Source organism: Gossypium hirsutum, chromosome A12, assembly GCF_007990345.1.
Source record: "Gossypium hirsutum isolate 1008001.06 chromosome A12, Gossypium_hirsutum_v2.1, whole genome shotgun sequence".
Taxonomy (NCBI): domain Eukaryota; kingdom Viridiplantae; phylum Streptophyta; class Magnoliopsida; order Malvales; family Malvaceae; genus Gossypium; species Gossypium hirsutum.
In genome coordinates this window covers 106842385-106864479 of record NC_053435.1, presented here as the reverse complement: position 1 = coordinate 106864479, position 22095 = coordinate 106842385, and the positions used below count along the sequence as shown (strand labels likewise).

Below are 22095 nucleotides of genomic sequence, written 5' to 3'. Positions count from 1 at the left end.
AGGTTGTGTTGTCTGTGTTAATGAGAATGAAAGTGTGTTTGTTCGTTCTTAGCCAACGTTACTTACACAATGACTTATAGTATTCACAAGATAATAAGGGCTTCTTTGCCTTAAAAATATGGGATTTGATTAGTGATGCAAGGCATATGGCAGTGACGGGAAAAATCTTTGAAAATGCCACTGGCCCCGTAGTATTGTGAGGACAACCTGAAGAGCTATTTTGGAAGACGAAGATTAAATCAAAGGTGAAACTCTTTGTGTCGAGAGCTTGAAACAAAGCAACTCCGATAGCCAGAAACATTGCTCATAGAATTCAAGGAGCATCGCAACTATGCTAGTGTTGCGGACGTGAACTGGTTTGACATCTCGTTACAAATGCATAAACATACACCGACCAAAATTATAACACACAAACTGCAATAATTATTATGAATAAGAAACATATGGTACCTTATTTTTCCCATCTTTTTCTTCTTTTAGGTGTTTCAATGTTGTCTAGTTCAGAACACTGACTTGAAAGACATTTGAAGCACCTATCATCAAGCAAACACATTGCTGCGTCACACAACCCATAAGGCTAAGTCCTATACTACGTATTCCCTGAAATTAGAACTGTAAATACATACTAAAATGGTTCCGATTTCACCTGCATGTTGAACACATTTATTTACTGCCTATGTCTCGAATACGAGTATTTATAAGCTTAAGATAAAAAGTAAACAAATCGCAAGTACTACATATTTGCTTTAGGAGACAGTTTTCTTGTTCCGGGGCTGTGGAGTCTCATAGTAGCCTCACCTCCCTCTTCAGGAACGAAGGCAATGCAAAAGCAGCCCTATGCATCTGTCAATAGAACACAGATATTTCATTTCAACCAGGAGAATTCATAAGCCTACGGCAATATTAATGTGCATCTTGTGTTCACTGGCTGCCCATAAGAGCATAACCATTCAAGTGTTCACAAATTACCAATGATCTTTACTAATTTTCTAATATATTGCTAATTCCAAGGGACTGAAAATATTGACATCTCAAATTGTGGTTGAGCTTGATAGGAAGAAAAAGAAAAGGGGAATATAGGGAAAGTTTATTTAATGGTCGAGCTACATAATAGCACATGTTATGTAGCTTAATCATTAAATTAAAACTCTTTTTTCCCTCCTGCCTAAGGGAGGCTAAATGACATAGAGACTATACATGCCATGAAAAGCCCCCTTTAAACCAAGCAGAAATGAGATAGTTAGGGCCCATAGTAGATAGCAGAAGGGACTACGGTATATATAAGGGATGAGACTAGCAGATCATGATGCTATGCCATCAAGAAATGAATAAAATGCCCCATCACTCAGACTCTCTTAAGGTTCATTTCATTACAGAAAACAGATTTTACAGCTTTAAGAAGTTAATGTTCATAGCAAAAGTAAGTATTGAGTTCTCACCTCAGAGTTGTAAAATCTAAGTTCTCTCTTATGAAGGTAAGCACCGTCTAGCTTCTCAATAGGGTTTATAGGATTCAAAAAATCAACTGGTGGCCCCTCCGTGGAACATAACAAAAAACCAATCACACCACTGCATTGAAAAAGAAAATTGAAAACACAAGTCAGAAGTCGGAAATAAGATAGACTTGATGATTCTGAAGATGGTTCTGCGATTGGTAAATGATAACATATAAATTTACCGCTCACAAAAGCATCATTAATATCTAAAAGAGAACAAAGGGAAAAATACAGCTAATTAAATACCTTGGATATGTTGGAACACTTGCCCATGCATAATGAACAGGCCCCTTGAATGTCTCACGGCAAATAGAAATCATATCTTCAATTAAATGTGTATGAAGCCACATACTCTCTGCCATGTTACAAAGGACACCACCAAGCCTTAATGCTTGAGCTATAGTCTCAAAAAATGGTTTCTCTACAAGCTCTTGAGCAGGACCTAAATTGCAAACAAAAATACCATGTGAAAGCTTGTATAACATTGAATCTTAAAAACAAAAATCTATCTGCAATTATGTTGTAAGTGGGAACATACCCACCACAAACATATTCTTTAAGGAACCATCAAACTACTTTCATCCTCCTAACTCTTTTTTTCTTTTTCTTTTTTTATGTTGAAAGAAACAAAAGTTGTGTGTTGGTATCAGCACACCTCTAAAGCAGTAAATAAATTTTTAACAGGCCAAAAATTGCAGCATACCTACAGGATCTGATGAATCAACAATAATTGCATCATACTTTCCTTTTGGAGCATGACGAAGAAACTCAATAGCTGTTAACATTATATAAAAGTAAAAATCAGCTTGAGAAATAGTAGCATTATATTTAACCACCTAACAGAAATTTCACAGAAAAAAATTGTTTTGACATACCATCACCAACATGAAGATTGACGCGAGGGTCCTCAAATCCAACAGCTAATTCTGGAAAGAACTTCTTGGAAACCTAGAATAAAGAGAATGTGATATGGCTATTAAATGAGCATTTTCAGACAAAAAGTAAAAGCAAAAGAAAACAAGAAGAGATACTAAAATACAACATACATCTATAACCATCTTATCTATTTCACATATATCAATGTGCTCCACAGAGCTGTGTCTAGAAATCTCCCTAAGAACTCCACCATCACCACCTCCAACAACCAGAACCTGCATCCCATATTTAGTTAAAAATCAACATGAAACAACCTTAAGGCTAAAGTAAAATCTTTATGGAACTGAGATTAGATAGGAAAGATTTTGATGAGGTAGAGAAAATTCAAGACTGGTCAGCCGTGACTTTAAATCAATCAAATAGCTTAGGGGATATATCTCAGGAGCTTGATGACAGAAAAGACCAACCAATTTCAGTAGAATTTCTAGCACAAAACTTCATAAAGATCCATTGCTTATGCAGTCTTAGAAAAAGGAAATTCAAATGCCGACTTAGAAATTGAAGGAAAGAAGTATGATAAGTTCGTCAACAGATGATGGTACCAGCAAAATAGCAGGAAAATTATTGACTGGATATAAGGGGAAAAGAAACTGTGCTTAGATAAGATGAGATTACAGTTTTCGGAGATGGAATTGAACAAAGTGGAAGATGAGCAATCATCTCCTGATATGCACATTCATCTTTCTCAGTCAGTTGAACTATACCATCAAGAACAAGCACTTTCCCATATGTCGATGACTGTAAAAAGAAAAAAGTATTTTCATTAGTAAGACTACACACAATAAATACAAGAAAAGAAGCAGGCAAAGTCGGGCAAGAAAAAAATGGTAGATAGAAAGGAACTAGATGTAGATAACATTGGAAATAAAAAACACAAAGTTAAAATGACAAACCTCAAAAACAAGGACCTCTTGATAGTCTGATTTTTCCTTGAATAAAATGCTTTCAACTTTCAGAGAATGCGCTTCTCCTACAGAAAAAAATTTAAGCATTGCTGATAAAGAATATGGTGCAATGTGTGAGAAGCATTCACTAGTTCAGTTCAAGGCCCCTAAACTCTCATTTCATAGAATAAGTTACTACTAAAAATTATGAAAGAGCAAGCCAGACTCTAGCACTGTGAGAAGGTAAAGAATAAAGATACTTTAAAGAATTTCAAACATGTATAAATTACAGGAGGAAGTTAAAGCTCACCCGGCCACATAGGATTGTTGAAGTAGACCATTTTACCAGCATCATCTGCAAATGATGAAAAAATTTAAAAAAAAAAATCAAAACAAGTAATACTGGTGAAAAAAAAGGAGCAGGAAAAAGATAATTCAAAGAAAATGACCAGTGGAAGACTGAGATTCCGAGAACCACCCAGAAACAACAGTAGAATGGCATTTTGCCTCAAGCTCAGGGGCTGAAGCCCTGGCCTTCAAACAACAAGAAGGGATAACCTTCTCTGAGCCATTACCACTATTCACCTTCCCATCCATAAGCTTCGGGCATTCTAAACCTCTTCCTGCGTCTTCCCCCATAGATTATCTTTTTCTTCTTCGGCTCCAGCCTCTATATGTCAAAACAAATTCTTAATTCTTAAGGTTAAAAAAAGAAGCCAACATATGCAGGCACGTGCAGATTAAAATATTTATCGAAGTATCATTCAGAAACAAAATACGCATGATGATATAGAAAAGTAAAGATGTTCCTTTCAGAAATTAAAAATATTTATTTTCATAGTGCTCCCTGGGAGAAAAAAAAAAGCATCAGATTCCTTGTTCTTCAAGCATTACTTTCACACATTCCTCACGATTGTTAAAATAATAATAAGCCTCAAAGGGAGAAAAAAGAAATTAAAAAATAAAGAGTGTGCTAAACCAGAGAAATTTGGCAGCAGAATTCTAGACCCTTCTCTTTTTTCTTTTTTCTTTTTTTTTTTTTAATTCAAAGCTATCATGGCAAGCTGGAGAGTTCCTTTAAGGCAAAAATGTATTTAAAAGACATCGATTTTGGATAGTGAAAGTGATTAAGGAAACTAGATAATTATAACCTAATTACCTAAAGTAATGGAAGCAGATTCTGATATCATATAATAACAAAGAAAACAACATCAAATCACAATGATTTAACTTACATGCTATGATTATAAGTTATATGATTTCCTCTTTACCTTTTAACTTAATTTCTTCCAGCTCTAAACTGATTTAAATAATAATAAAAAGGAATATGAACAAACAGAAACGCTGCTTCTAGAAATGATCAAAGTCAAAATTTCCTAATGGTTCTCGGTTGGTCTGTGGATAATATATACCAACAACAAAAAAAGGGGGGAAATAAAAAGAATTTCCATCAAGTTACGTAATGTAAACGACAATTTCAAATCAATTTTTGGTAGATAGATGTTAGGCAGCCATAAACTATCATTTAATGCAATTATAACCAAGTTAAGCTCCATTTTTCTTTTCTTTTTTTGCTTATATTACAAAAATAAACATATATAAGAAAAAAATTAAAGATAAAATTATCGCAAAATCTCCGATTCTCTTAAAATGGAAAGAAGTAGGGTTTTGAAGAACAAAACGAAATCAAAACAAAAGAATCTCTTAAAACTTCCACTTTTTCAAACTCGATGAAACAAATAAACAAAAAAAAAGTATTAAATTACTGCAAAATGCAAAATCACATATCTCGGAGATCAAACAACGGCAATGAACATATTAAACAAGCAAAATGATGAAATAAATTCAAAAAAATCGAAAAAATATATATGTATATTAAATAAAGAAGAAAATCTTGCCTGGTCTTAATGACAGTGAGAGTTGAAAAATAATGAAACTCTTGAATAATCGGGAGAGTCCAAATAGCGAGCGGGAAGGGTTACGGAGTACGGTAAAGAAAGGGAAAAAAAATGTTTCTTCAATAATAATAAAAATCAGTTTTGTTTTTGTTTTTCAGTTCTTATTTGATTTTCAGGCTTTGCTTGTTTTTGAAGGAAACTGGAGGATCTGACCCCGTTTATATATGCACTCACACGCAAAATTAATGGAAATTTATTATTTTTTGGTTCGAATAATTCAAGTTGATTATTACTTGAATGTGAGCCAAAACAAAAATGAAATGGGGGTTTTGTTTTTATAAGAGGGCCCGAAATACGAGGAAATAATTTTTCTACGATTTTTTTTTATTTTATTAAATTTGAATGTTTTTAATCTAATTATTGATGAAGCTATATTAGAAATTAAAAAATTATGTTAGTGACTTAGAATTTACTAAATTAATTATTGAATACATTATTTTTATTTGAAAATTAAATTTTCTCTTTTAATATTAAATTGATTGATTTGGTTAAAAGTTAAACTTATATTTTTCAATTCAAAACCTACTTACATTGATAATTTTTTTATTTCAATCATTAATTTAAAAAATCTCGCTATAATAAAATCTTTAAATGGATGTTATCTCGATCATTACTTAAATCTATTAAATTTTGTTTATTCTTTATTTTGAAAAAAAAAATTGTTATTATTTTAATTAAATTTATTGATATTGGTGTTCAACGTAGAGAAATAAAAGAATAGAAGTCGATGGTTGCGTAATTCACCTATGACAAGAGTTAGTGGAAGGGACTAGAAGGGGAGGAAGAAAGATGAGAGGATCTAGGAGGATATGCAAATAAGAAGGCTATTTGAGCCCACGTCATAAGGTAGAGTGCTTAAGGAAGAATATCATTTGCTTTTCGTGTGCTAATATATATAAGTAAAGGTTCCCTTGTCAGTAGTTTTATGTCACAAACAATACTGAGTAGTAGTTCATTTATTTGGTTGGTGTGGTAATAGATGTGATTATAGATTGATTTGGGCTTGCTAAGGTATCTAGATCAATTTTTTAAGTATGGATCTGGTATAACTTAACCCAAAAAATGAGCTTACTTTTTTGCTCAAACTCAGTTCAATTCAAGAAAAGTAAATTTGAATTAGATCTGACCTGTCATATTTGCTTTTTTAGATTTTTATTTAAAAATAATTTTTAAAAAATATAATACCAATTCATTAAAAATACTAAAATAAAAGTTTTTTTAACACATTAGAAATATATTAAAAAAACATTACCATAAATATAATAAATGTTTAATTATATTAAAAAACACAAACAAATATAATAAATATTTTATTGTATTAAATATAATTTTTAAAATTTTATATTTTGGGTTGAGTTATTTAGTTTGATTAGTTTTTTAGGGTTTGGGTAATAGATTTAATTATTATTGGGTTAGTGATTATTAATATAAATATATAATTATTATTTAACATATATAATTAATTTTTATAGCACAATATATTCGGGCTGAGTCGAGCTTGAGCCAAAAAAAATCATCCATTGGCTGACCCATATAGAAAACTAACATTAAGTTTTTGTTTAAAACGTCCCATTTTTCGGACGAACCTTCAAGTCTGGGCAGGTGGCTTGGCCCATGAGTATGTCTACATGACAAGTCCATTACACTTCAGTTGTTGTCGAGCATAGTACTATATAGCCTTGCTATGAAATTTCATTTGTTAATGTAGAATGAGGTTGTTATATCTTAGTGGTTCAATGGACAACCCAAAGTGGGTGCCCTCGTTGTTTGGTTGTCATGAATAACCAAGTGACCACTACCAATGGTACAAGACGAAGGGTCATCGACGAACACTTTCCAAACTTTCTTATACTACCACATGTCTAAGCTGGAATAGGAATATCACATAATAAAAAAAATTATTTAATTTGTTTATAAATTTTTCAATATAAAAAGTCTTTTATGTTAGTCAGTGAAAAAATAAATTAAAAATATATATTAATTTTAAATAAACCGAATCAATGAAATTCGATTTGGGTGGATTACTTTTTGATATTCAATCTCGATTTAATTTTTTAACGCAATTTTTTTTTCCAAAACTAATATGAAATTAGTAACATCATACTCATTCGTTATTTTTATAATTGATAATTTTGTATTTTATGAAAATTTTTTAAATAAAATCGAAATGTGATGCCCCATTTTATATCAATTGTTTTATGATTGAGGATACGAATAGAACACGCCTTATTTGCTTGTCCATTCTAACACATCTCTCAAGCCAAAGATATAAGTATAATTTTTTTTTAAAAAAAAATTATTATTACTGGTACAGTAAGTAAAGATATTCATGAATTCAGTTAAAACTCGATTTTTAAATTTTTGTTAAGTTGAAGCTCGGTTCAATTTTTCTCAAAAATCTATATTATTATTTAAAAATACATATATATTTGTAATTAATTTTCAATAAAATTATTTTAAAAATATTTAATTTAATTTTAGCTTGGGCTAATCAAAGAATTAAAAAGTTCTATTGAAACTTAGTCTATGAACAGATCTAATTGTATCGTTAATTTTGATGTATAACATTTGTTTAATTTGTTTCACATGTATATTTATATAAAATTTTAAATTTTTAGTTAAGGTTTATAACTTAATTTTAAGGATATTTTAATTCTAATGTAACTATAAAAAATAAAAAATAATCAAAACAAAACATGTTAAAAATTAAAAATATTAAAGTTTTATATCGACTGATATTATACCGATGCAAATCAATATCGACGGAAATAAATGGAATTACATGTAAAAATTTATGCACCAAACATTGATTAATGACAAAATATGGACTTACCTTCCCTAGATGGTACTAAGAATACATAACACCGACACTTTCACAATCAATTCGTTGTTGTTGTTTTTCATTTAACGAATTAATCTTTAATTCTTCACTGTAAAAAGGTAAAATTAATTATTATAAATTACAAACTCGACATAATTAATTAATGTTATGAGAAATATGAGCATGACATACATAATAAAAATAATTACATCTATATATTATTTGCTATTATTGAAATGTTTGTATAATTAAAAGTAATTTAATTTAATTAAAATTTATTGAACTTCAATTATTAAATAAAATATTGATAGATACTTTAGTAACTAATTTTTAATTAATGATGCGTTAATAAGAAATTAAAGTTAATGTGTAAAAGTTATATATTAGAATTATAATCCCGAATTATACATATAGCGGCATTTGTGGAGAAAACGCCACTAAAGATTATATTCTATATCGACCTTTTTCCACACAAATGCTGTGAAATTTAACGGCATTTTTTGCGGCGCTTATTATTGTAGCGGCACTTATATAGGGTCAAATAAATACTGTTAAAAACATGTTTTGTTATAGTGCTTTCTAACATCCTATCATCTTAAGAAAAGAGAGAATCACCATTCTATAACATACTTATGTGTTAATTTAGAAAATCAAAACCACGATATTTTAATATCTCAAGATAGCAATAGGTTCAGATACGAATCCATATTTAGTTTGGTTATTGATTTATTTTTTATGATCTAACATGACAGATATTGGTTTACGATTCTAAATTTATATAAGAGTTTTACGGTTCTAACAAGTAAGCCTTTTAAATATAACTAGATTATGGCACATCCACAATGCATGTGAAAATAATTATGTATTATATTTATTAAAATTTTATATAAAACCTAAACATGGTTTTGGTTAAAATGGTAAAAGTGAGACGGTGAATATTATGATTTATTGGGTTTAAACCCTATCATGTGCATGTATTTTTTTAGAGAAAATTTTATATAAAATGATAAAAAAATATCTTCAAAATAGTGTTTATTGTTAATTATTTATATTTGATCAATGACCAACCAACGATTAAATGAGTCTACATTTAATGTTAAAGAGGGAATAAACCAACAAATATAAAATGCTAGAGTAGTTAAATAAAAATTGTATAAGATATTTGTTTTTTAATTTTGTTAGTATTTATTATCAAATACCTTTTTAGACTGACATATTACATGCAGTGATCTAATTTTAAGTTTTATTACTTGTTTAGAGTTAGGTTTTATGATTTAGGGTTTAGGCTTTACTTATTTAGAGAATATTTCCTTAAGTATTGTTGATGATTTTTTATAATAGTTAATTTTTTTCAAAAATATTATATATTTATATAATTATAATTTATACCACCAAATGCCACATATAAAAATTACAATCTAACTATACCTATGTTGCGTAAACACCTTAATTATTAAAAAATTAATTATAACAGAGTAGTGGTTAGACCTGTCCATGGGTTGTCCCGGCTAAAAAGTGGGAGGGTTTGAACAAAAATATAGGTTTAAAAAATGGGCTTGAGCAAAAAAAAAACCCATTTAGAAAACAGGTCAAGCCTCAAGTAAGTTTTTTTTTTTGCTCGGGTTCGGCCTAGCCCAAAATTGCAAAAAGAAAATTCTTTTAATTGTTTTTTGTTGTTTTCTCATTGTTTTGATATCATTTCACTATTGTGTTGCTATTATTTTGTTATTATTATTTAAATATTGTAAAACTCTTGTTTTATTGTTAATTTTGCTAATATTTCAAATATATTTACTTATTAAGTTGCACCTATATTAATATTTTTCTTAGTATTTTTGATGTATTATATTTTTAAAAGAATTATATAAAAAAATTAATACGAACAAATTAAACTAAACTCAAAATTTAATATTTTTATTCGGGCTAAGCCGAACTTAAATCTATTAAACGGGCTTAAAATTTTATTTTGAACCTGTACATAGATAGTTAGTAGTGGTCCTAACTTCACGAGTTGTTGAAAGATTACATCAATCAACGTCTTAAGAAAATTTATATAATAAAGATGAAGTAAACAATGCACATGTTAAATGCGCATGTTAATGTTCCAAACTACATAAGTGGTGGAAATATTACGTCAATCAACATCTTACATCGTGTGATCTTCAGCAATGGTAAATAGAAATTAAGAGAAACTGTTTCAGAAAATTTATATGGATATAAAGATTTATTATATAAAATTTAAATTTCATTGGTGATCCATGATGTTTCATTTTCATTCACCACCTTCTAAATGTTGTATTTATCATCCACAATTTATACCGACAATTTTTTTTTTTTTGCATGCAACTTGCATTTTCATTTTTACATAATTCATGTATTTTCATTTTTACATAAAATTTGTTAATTTTCCAAAAACAAAAGTTAATGGATGAATAAAATATTAATAAAGATTATATGGATGAAAATGGAATACTTACAAAATGTTAACTATATTAATAAAGGTTATTTATTTATTTATTATTAAAAATATTATTGGTAGTTAATATAACTTTTAAATATCATTGATAAAAAATGAAGCATCCATAAAATTACTTATTACTATTATACAACTTCTCCTCTATACACCATTTTCTTCTAATTATTATAATTTAAAATATAAAAGTTATATATAAACATATCATTTAACTATCATTATTTTTAAAATATAAAATTTTTATATAAAAAAATATTCATCCACATTGTGAGCGTACAAGTTTTAGTATAAATTATAAAAGTAATAAAATTTAATAATATACAGTAATTTTTAGTATAATTGCCACTAGTGCCTCTTTCAATGGGCACTTATTTGTAGTGCGGTGCATTTAGATTTTTTTTTCTCATGTTATAATATCGTTACAATATCTAATTTCATCGCTGTCGTTATTTTTACACTAACTGCAGGTAAACACATCGCCTATCCAAAAGGACCCTTAGTGTGATTAGTAAGAACTGATGATACGGGGTTGCGCGCGGACCAAGATCGAGTTGCCAAGTCACGAGAAACTCCTACGAAAACCCTAAACAATTAGATCTGAAACGAAATAGAAAAATTGAAAGATTAGAACTTTGAATTTCCAGATCTGAAATAAAATCCCCAAATCAGCAAAGAATCAAATTGAGAATAGAAATAAGTGTTAGGGTTATTGAAACCCTCAAGGAGATTGTGATTCTGCCCAATTGAACACCAAGATAGTTTTCCCCAAATTTCGACAATCTAATTTCACCCAAAAAGAGTATGGAAAAACCCTAGAAATTGGGGATTTTTGGGCTGATTCCTTAAGATAGAAAAAGGCTGAAAACACAATAAGAACAGAAAATAGATTAGATAATGATTCAGCACAAGTAGAAATAAAGAAAGAATTGACAGTAAGAAATTAAAAGATAAGTCCTAAGAAGCCTTGAAATCTCGAAAGATCTCACAACTCCCTTCAAACGGCTCTAATCTCCCCTCCAAAGAATATCAATGGCAAGAAGAAGGTTGAAGATGGCTCCCACAATCACAAGATTGTTAAAACAACTTCTAAAGAAAACTCAAGAGAGAAATCTTGGAGAAAACTTAAAGAAAATTCTGCTCTCAACAAATCTGAAATTTTAATAATAATGATAAGTGTTTAACAAGGTGGACAGTCATGCCTTTAAATAGGCCTTATAACTAGTCCTAATCTAATTAGAAAACTAAAATAAAAAAAAACTCCTAATTATTTTAATATGGAAATTCGGTCAAAGGTCATTTTATCTGGGACTCTTGGACCGAATATTGACATAAAAATTTAAACTAAGTAAATAAATAAATAAATAAATAAAAATAAAAATAAAACTTTACAACTTGGGCCACTTTGACAATTTGGCCTGATTTTCAACTAAGTATGGATGGATTTCTTGATTGGGCTGGGAATTTGCTTATTGGGCCTCGCCTTCAAGAATTTGGGCTTTTGTGACTCGTATCATTCCCCCTTCCTCAAAAAGATTCGTCCTCGAATCTGAAAAATCAAATGAACTCGACTTTCCTCTATCGAACGGGACTAATGGCAATTGAGTCCACTGAAAAGAATAGCCATGAGATAGTAAATAGCAACGGAAACAAGCTTGTAGTCCAATCATAAGCATAACAGAACAGGTATAACGTATGTGAATGGACAGATTCAGATTACCATGCAAACAATCTAATTTACTCACCACTGCCTCGTCAAATATTTGAAACAAAGATGGACATGTTTTAAGGCATTCAGTCGTCTCACATTGTTCCCACAAACCATGAATAAATTGCGAGTAATAAATCAAATGGTAAACATAATCGTCACAAGTAGGTATTTGAAAAGATTCACATGGTTCACAGAGTTGCATAATCATACCATGCATTAATCGACGGTCTATAGATTCACTCACACATGCATTATCAAAAACAAGAATCTTTTTATCAATCATCAAAACAGATAGATCATCAATAAATAAAATAGGACAGTCAAGCACATTTCGATCTAAGTGTTCATCAACACGATCTTTATCACTATCCGAGGAGTACAAAAGTGTTTCAAAGGTTTCAAGCATCTTACCTCGATAAGCAGAAGAATAAGGGTTGATTTTACCTTTTTCATTTAAAACAAACTTTCGCTCATCGGGGGCATAGTGTAGTCGAATCTCCGTTGTTGAGTTAACCTTTGTCAAATGGAACTCAAACTTCATGTACAACCACATAAACTGTTTAAGGCACGAATACAAATTGAAAACAAATTTGGAAAATTTCGTTACCTTATTCTCGAAAACAGATTTGGACAAATTTGAGGATTTTACACAAGGTAAATCAAGAGAATAACAAATCACGCTTCTTTTCGTAATGACTTTATCAACCACAATCGAAGAGTAACAATTAATCGGATCAAAATGAGGGGATATTTTAAGAACTAAGTCACCAAAAGTTTTATCAATAATTTTCAAATCTGCAATGGACTCGGTTTCTAAAATTTCCTTACCTCGCTTACCTTCGGGATCATGTAGTGTGATTTCATCTTTGCCTAAGTTGATCGTATGAAAGCGTCTTTCATTTGAGAGGTATTGAAGTTGAAAGTTATCTTTCGATCTTTCAGGAACCTGAAAAGTAGCAACACAAGAAAAATTCATATCTTGGTTAGTGGAAACATTCCTCACTAGCCTTTCCTCGTCTTTTCTTTTGTTTCTTTTTCTAACTCATTTTCTCTTCTTTCTTCAACTTCTTTTTCAAATTTCTTTTCTGTTTCACATTCCTTTTCACTCTCAATCTCTTTTTGCTCTTTTTCATTCTCTTTTTCTTTTTCCTCACTTGTTTTAACAGAATTTCTCAGTTTGATTTGGTCCTCATGGACTTGTTCCGGAGTGAGCGGCACTAAGGTAAGTTTCTTTCCTTGATGCTTGAAGGAATACCTATTGGTACGACCATCGTGAGTGACTTTTCGATCCAGTTGCCACGGTTCTCCTAGCAACAAATGGCAGGCTTGAATAGGCATTACGTCGCACACAACTTCGTCTTGATACTTACCGATAGAAAATGCGATGCGCACTTGTTGAGTGACCCTAAATTGGCCTTCGTTGCTAAGCCCTTGTAGTTGATAAGGTTGTGGATGCTTGGTAGTGGTTAAGCAAAGGTTTTCCACCATCGTCGTGCTGGCTATGTTCGAGCAACTTTCACCATCAATAATAACTCTACAAAGCTTACCTTGTACATGGCAGCGAGTATGAAAGAGATGTTCTCGTTGCTGCTCGCTCCTTGGTTTTGCCAAAGATGATTGTCCACGATCATGAAAATCATCATCCATTCTAGTGACACGTCGAGGGCCGCGCCTTTGGGGTTGGTTATCCCTATCTTCCTTAATTGGATCTCGATATTGATGTTTTTGATTCACTCGTACCTCATTCAAAGTAGTATTCAATGCTTGAAGTGTAGCATTTATTTGTGTGATTGCAGCAGTATGTCTGTCTAATTGTTGTTGGACTTTCATAAGTGCATCATTATTATCACCTTTAGACATCTTCAAAACCTGTAAAAAATAAACACTCAACACTCAAAAATAAAAGTTATCAAACCTCACCATTAATCACTCAAAAAGAAAAATCAAATTCTCAATGAGGTCGAATTCAATCTTGTGAGTTCTTTATCAGAGTTTATATCAACCAATTAGAGAGTGTGAACCAAACTACCAAAGAATCCTAATTTGCACTAGGATGCCAAAAACTGACGAGACACCAATTGATTCGTGTTGCACCGAGGAAGAATTGGGCACACGTTTAAATCCTACTAACACAAAAAACAAGAAGGTGTTAGATATTGTAAAGGGAGAATAAAAAGCAAACAAATGAAAACCTACAGCTAAGAATCAATAAAAATTGTTGAAAACAGAAAACCCGAAAAACTGCGGAGTAACTTGACAACTTCGTTCGAGGTGTTCCCGATCTCAAAAAATCACAAAATTAAATCTGGAATGTCTTCAAATATTGAATTTTTGATCTGGAAAATTTGGGCACCAAATTCAACCCGCTGAATATTTTTTTAATTTTTTATTGGATTTCGTCTTTTTCCAATTTTTTGACTTTTCGACTTATTTTTTTGCGGGAAATATTTTTGTATATTCAATAACAGTGCCAAAAATATGTATGTAAAATTTCAGATCAATCAAAAAACGTTTACCCACTCAAATGAATTTTTTTTCGAAAATTTTTCTGGGTAAAACTGCTGTTTGTAATTTAAAAAATAGAGATCAGTTTAGAAATCAACCAAGAACACCCAAAACGCCCAAAATCTGATACCAAATGATACGGGGTTGCGCGCGGACCAAGATCGAGTTGCCAAGTCACGAGAAACTCCTACGAAAACCCTAAACAATTAGATCTGAAACGAAATAGAAAAATTGAAAGATTAGAACTTTGAATTTCCAGATCTGAAATAAAATCCCCAAATCAGCAAAGAATCAAATTGAGAATAGAAATAAGTGTTAGGGTTATTGAAACCCTCAAGGAGATTGTGATTCTGCCCAATTGAACACCAAGATAGTTTTCCCCAAATTTCGACAATCTAATTTCACCCAAAAAGAGTATGGAAAAACCCTAGAAATTGGGGATTTTTGGGCTGATTCCTTAAGATAGAAAAAGGCTGAAAACACAATAAGAACAGAAAATAGATTAGATAATGATTCAGCACAAGTAGAAATAAAGAAAGAATTGACAGTAAGAAATTAAAAGATAAGTCCTAAGAAGCCTTGAAATCTCGAAAGATCTCACAACTCCCTTCAAACGGCTCTAATCTCCCCTCCAAAGAATATCAATGGCAAGAAGAAGGTTGAAGATGGCTCCCACAATCACAAGATTGTTAAAACAACTTCTAAAGAAAACTCAAGAGAGAAATCTTGGAGAAAACTTAAAGAAAATTCTGCTCTCAACAAATCTGAAATTTTAATAATAATGATAAGTGTTTAACAAGGTGGACAGTCATGCCTTTAAATAGGCCTTATAACTAGTCCTAATCTAATTAGAAAACTAAAATAAAAAAAAACTCCTAATTATTTTAATATGGAAATTCGGTCAAAGGTCATTTTATCTGGGACTCTTGGACCGAATATTGACATAAAAATTTAAACTAAGTAAATAAATAAATAAATAAATAAAAATAAAAATAAAACTTTACAACTTGGGCCACTTTGACAATTTGGCCTGATTTTCAACTAAGTATGGATGGATTTCTTGATTGGGCTGGGAATTTGCTTATTGGGCCTCGCCTTCAAGAATTTGGGCTTTTGTGACTCGTATCAACTGAGGTCTTAAGTCTTTGGTAATTTAAGTTTAGAGAAAGAATTGTATGAAACAGCGGCGCCACATTCTATTGTATCCCTTTCCAATTATTTAATAATATTTCAACAATTTTTTCATGTCATTGATATATAATTTTAGAAATTTTTTTAACCTGAACCCTGAACCCCGAACCTTAAACCATGAACTTGGCTTTTTGGTTCAATATTCAGAGTTCATGGTTCAAGGTTCGGGTTAAAGGTAAAAAAAATTACCAAAATTATGTATTAATAACATGGAAAATTTTGACGAATTGTCATAAAATAATTGAAAAGCAATACAGGATGACGTGCAGTCCCTATTTCATATAATTATTTCTCCCAAGTTTGAGTCCATCATACGCAAATGCTATATGTAAATTCTTTTTAGGTATAATGATTTATTTGACCCTCTAATTTAAGAAATAATCATTTTAACTTTTTATTTAATTTTTGTCTTTTTTAGTCTTTGAATTTGCGCTTTTTATCAAATCAACCCAAAATGAATAGAAAAGTTAATGTCTGTTATGTAACACCTCTAACCCGTATCCGACACTGGAATAGGGTTACGGAGCATTACCGAAAATTTCAGAACATTTTCAAATAATTCATGATATTTACTGTTCATAACGAAACTGTCCACTTGAGTCGTAGTTACTAAATTATTTATATCTGTAGCTACAGAACTCCAAAATAAGATCCGCTAATTTTCCCTGAAACTAGACTCACATATCTTCTTACCATAAAATTTTTAGAATTTATGGATTAGCCAATAATTACAATTTATTCTTCAAATTTACCTCTGTTCTGCTATTTGACAGCTTCGACATTTCTTTACTAAAAATTAATTATCCCCTCATACAGAAATCGGATGATGTTCCTGTTTGTTTCTTTTGAAAATAGACTCAATAGGATTTAATTTCATATTTTATTCAACCTCCAAGTCGATTTCCACAATTTTTGGTGCTTTTTCAAAGTTGGACTACTGCTGCTGTCCAAAACTGTTTTAATGAAAAATGTTGATAACTAAGTTTATAACACCTTCACTTCCTTTCAATTAAAGCCTATACATACCATATAAATCTTAAAATGCACAATAAAATTTACCGAAGTAATCTGGATAGTTTTCCCTGATATGTTGATCCGATCCACCAACTTCACGTCAATCTACAAAGAACATTTAACACACAAGAGTAAGCTTATGAAAGCTTAGTAAGTTCATGGGCATAGAAAATAATTCTTACCGAAAATCTTATAACAATTATATAATATCTAAATTCACTAACTCCTTCTGTTAATCACAAAATTAGTGAAAAGTTCACTTGCTTGAATTCAATGTCACTTATTAACCAACTTTTAATCTCTTGGGCCCCTTTATCATTTACCTTTCTTAATCAAATTAAGGAACGATTACGGAATTGAGTACTTCGTTATCACAATGCCTTAGTAAAACGATGGTCTTGTACATAGTCACATATCATACACCGAAGCCATAGCCCAGCCATGGTCTTACACGGATCACATATCACACTGATGCCATATCCTAGATATGGTCTTACACATAAGCACATATCACACCGATGCCATATCTCACATATGGTCTTATACGTAAGCTCATATCACACCGATGCCATAGCCCAACTATGGTCTTATATGGAAATCACATATCACATGTTGCCATGGTCCAACCATGATTTTTTTCGTCAATCATCTTAGCCACTGAACGAAAGTACTCAAATCCACCGTTCTAACTAATTTATACTTAATCATTATTTTACAATTACCAAAATTTTATAACTTTCATATACAATAATATACCATAATATTCATGAAATTTTCATAAAAAAACATTGAATTTAGCCATATGAACTTACCTGGGCAAATTCACAAAATTCATACAAGTTCAGGGACTAATCGGCTATTTTCTCTTTCCCACGATTCACTTCGGGTTCTTGATCTATAATTTTAAAATCATTAATTTATTAGCATGCATTTCAATTTTACTCTAATTTACAGTTTATACCCTTTAATTTCCAAAATTACACTTTTACCCTAAATTTTTATAGTTTTTTTTATAATTTAGTCCCTACTCAATTAACCCATCAATTGAGCTAATTTTGCTCAATTAACAATTTATTTATTCATTCTAAGCTACTCCACAACCTTTGAAAATCATAATTTCAGTACCAAACCTTAATTCACAACTTTTTCACAATTAGGTCCTTAAATCAATTTCTATCAAAATCACTTAATAAAATCTTCATATAATAAAATAAGAACTTCAATTCCATAATAATTCACCATAATCATACATCACTTATTCATGGTAACTTTTAAAGCCACCCATAAAATAAAAAAAATAATGAATTAGATAGTTGGACCTAATTGTAAAAGTCTTAAAAATACAAAAAATATAAGAAAAAGGGAAAGAAATAAACTCACATACAGTAAAATTCTGTAAAACCAGCTTAAAAGCTATCTTCCATGGCTGTCTGGCCGAAATTATGAGAAGAATGGCCTAGAAATCTCTTTCAATTTCTATTTATTTGTTTAATTTTGTGAAATTTACCATTTTACCCTTAGTTCATCTAATTTCAGATTTTTTTCTTGCTTATGCCGCCTCATCCATTCCCTTTAGGCTAATTTTCCTTTTAAGTCCTCCCTCGTTTAACACTGGAGCTATTTAATCATTTTAGCAAGTTTTACACCTTTTTCAATTTAGTCCTTTTTAATTAATTGACTATCCAAACGTTAAAATTTTCTAAAGAAACTTTAATATTAACTCAATGACACTCCGTAAATATTTATAAAAATATTATAAGTCTCGATACCTTGTTTTAGACCGAATTTACCTATTAAATTTTTTTTTTTAAATCCCAAAATTTACTAATTCAAAAATTCTTCTAAATTCACACTTGACCCATAATTATTAATTTATTAAATTTTCAAACTTACTTGTCGGATTTAGTGATTCCTAAATCACTGTTTTCGACACCACTAAAAATTAGGCTGTTACATGTTAACTTTGCTGATGTGGCATACGCGTGGACTATCGCATAAATGCTATGTCAACAATTAATTAGTTTTTAATATTTAAAAATAAAAAAAATAAATTATTAGCATTATTAAAAAAGTATAACAAAAAATATATAAAAATATATAATTTTAAATAGTTAATTACTAACTTGACATGTGGCATATACATGCATACTGTATCAACAAAGTTAACAAACCTTAATTTTTTTCAAATTTTTTTCATCCATTTCGTAGTGATTTGACAAACAATGCAATTTCAATAACTATAAAAGACAAAAAAATTAAATGGAAGACTAAAATAATAAATATTATTTTTGTTGGAGGGCCAAATAAATCATTATGTCTTCTTTTAAATATCTTTGGACCTTAATGAAAATATATTTCAATTCATTGTACTATAATAAAAAAATAATTTCAACACATAAACGATTAGATGTGATTTTATGCCATTTGAAACCGTAAGAATTTTTATGTCATTTTGGTTTTGATGTTTGGCAATTAGGAATTTGTTTTTCTCTCTCTTTTAAGTTATATTGGTAAAAAACATTTCTCGAAATTTTAAAATTGAACAAATTAATTATTTTAAAAAAAATTTAAAGTAATTTAATTCCTAATAATTAGTAATTTAATTTCTAATAATTTTAAAAGAAAATAATTAAAGATAATTAATCATTTACAAACTCATACTAAAGTTTCAATCAATTCTTGCTAATATTCGCGCCAAGAAGACGTTAATATTTTCCATAAATTGTATATGATTTTAATTGGTATAATAATAAATTTAGCCTGTCGAAACCATTTTTTGATTTAAAAATTTTGAATTTAATGAAAAGGGGGAGATCGACTTTTGAAAAACAAATGCATGGAGTCACCACCGATCTTTTGTTTTGGTGTGATCGGATGCATTTCAAGTGTCTATCTATTCATCTTCATTTTAAAATAGTTTTATAACATATTATATCTTTGATTTGCATCCTGTTTGTATATCTAACATTAATCATTTTATTTCTCATGTATGTTATCGTGGCATTATTCATTCATTCATTGTCTCATAGTAATCATTCTCCATGTATTATTGCGATCGGATTACACTTTTAGGTTAGCTATTTTTAATTATTAGTACGTTAGTTGATCACATCTCGTACATACCCATTACTTCATATTATCGTTTTCCTTTTGATTTTTGAAATGTAGTTCTAAAACCCAATTTTTTACGATTAATGTCATCTTATTTCAAATCGAATTAATATGTTTTTAAGTATTCATCCAAAAATTCTCCAAAACGAAGACGAAATTTGATGTTTGGCAATTCGCGGAATCGTGCCCTAACGTGTTGAGTTGTAATTTCGCATTTGCTCAAAATAATCGAATTTCCCTTCGAAATTTCATTCATATCTTTTAAAATCCCTTAAACGAAGATGAGATTTGATGTTTGGCAATTCGCGGAATCTTGCCCTAACGTGTTGGGTTGCAATTTCGCATTTGCTCAAAATAATCGAATATCACTTTAAAATTTCGCTCATGTCTTTTAAAATCCCTAAAACGAAGGCGATATGTGATATTTGGCAATTCACGGGATCGTGCCCTAACGTGTTGGGTAGAAATTTCCCGATTGTTTAAAATAATCAAATATCCCTTCAAAATTTCACTCGGCTCTTCTAAAAATCCTTTAAAACCAAGGCAATACTCGATTTTTGACGGTTCAGGAATCATGCCCTATCGTGCTGGGTTTTGTGATTTATCGTTTAGTCAAAACAATCGAATATTCCTTTAGGTTTTCACTCGCTTTTGGAAAACATTCTAAAACGAAGGTGATGCCCAATGTTTGGCGATTTGAATGCTGGAGTACGAGGACTGTGGCATGGCTGCTGGACGTTGGGGCGTACGGAGGCCTGGAGTGGCCAGGCTGCTAGTGAGGGCTGTGGCGCAAGGTGGATCTGCTTAGGGTTTCCTTTCCAAAAATTTTTGGGCCATTTGGGCCAATGTAGTTTTGGGCCTTGGGTTAATTTGGGGATTGGGCATTGGTTTAGGGTTTTAATGGTATTTGGGGATTGGGTATTGTATTTAGTTTTAGGTTTTGGACTGTAAAAAAGGATTGTTTATAAAATTTGTTGGGTTATTAATATATATATTTATTTATTTATTTATTGTCTGTTTGAGTTTCTAGTGGGCCCGAGCAATTTTAGCCCACTACATAGTCTTTAAAGTTTACACATTTTGTCAATTTGGTATTAATTTAACAAACTTATCTCGCAATATTTTGTGCAAATGTGTAAATCTTGAGGCTGAATTTGTTGAACATTTTAGAATTGAGGCCAAAATGACAAAATATATAAACGTGGAAGGCTAAATTTGTTAATATACCAATCAAAATTATTTACAATTGATGAAATACATTAATGTCGTGCTTAATTGTCCTTAATTGCTCATTTTCGAAATTAACAGAGATTAAATTGCTTTGAATATTTCTAATCAATTTCGAAAATGAGAGAAACTGGAGAGGTTATTTTTATCAATTTTATTCAAAACCTTTTTCAAATTAAAATAAAATTAAAAAAAAAAACAATGTTCCTGATGTTGTGAATAAATAACTAAAATAATTATAACAAAAATCTAAAAAATATATGTTTATTGAATTATAAAACAATAAAAACAAACTCCAAATATTTTTAGAATTTATTTCTAAATATATATAGCAATCAAATTAAAATATAAACTGTGGAAAAATATAAAAAATATTTTAAGCGAGTACATAATTTTTTGTATTAATATTTTAACAATATAATTATTGTATTTTATGTTAGTATACCGTGCATGTTGAGCTTTGAAAAACATTAAAAATATGTAATTAAATAAGCAAATGATTAATATTAGGATGATCTTAAAATATAATTTTTAGGTACCAATAAAATAATATCACATCATCAAATTTAAAAAACATACAAATATTATTTCACACTCAATCAAATATGATATATCGATACATTAGCAGTATACTTTTTTTTATTTCACAAGTAATATTAAAAAATTGTTATATGTCTCGTTTTTAATATTTTACTATACCTCTATAGATAGGACATTTGTTAATCATTTAACCGTGCTTGTGGAATCTAAAAATTTCACTAGACGCAATAT

General features: G+C 30.2%; 1 protein-coding gene across 5 annotated transcripts; it reads right to left on the bottom strand.

Moving 5' to 3' along the window:
* Window positions 1-403: 403 nt before the first annotated feature.
* On the bottom strand, window positions 404-5520 carry LOC107929559 (spermine synthase-like). Of its 5 annotated transcripts, none has more exons than XM_016861019.2 (11): window positions 5215-5520; window positions 3766-3986; window positions 3627-3671; window positions 3326-3402; window positions 3048-3170; window positions 2543-2647; window positions 2372-2444; window positions 2200-2271; window positions 1743-1938; window positions 1440-1569; window positions 404-843 (listed from the first exon to the last, which is right to left on the bottom strand). In XM_016861019.2, the coding sequence occupies exons 2-11, from the start codon at window positions 3953-3955 to the stop codon at window positions 784-786; spliced, it is 1071 nt and encodes a 356-aa protein (XP_016716508.2). In that variant the 5' UTR covers window positions 3956-3986; window positions 5215-5520; the 3' UTR covers window positions 404-783.
* Between the last annotated feature and the right edge of the window lie 16575 nt (window positions 5521-22095).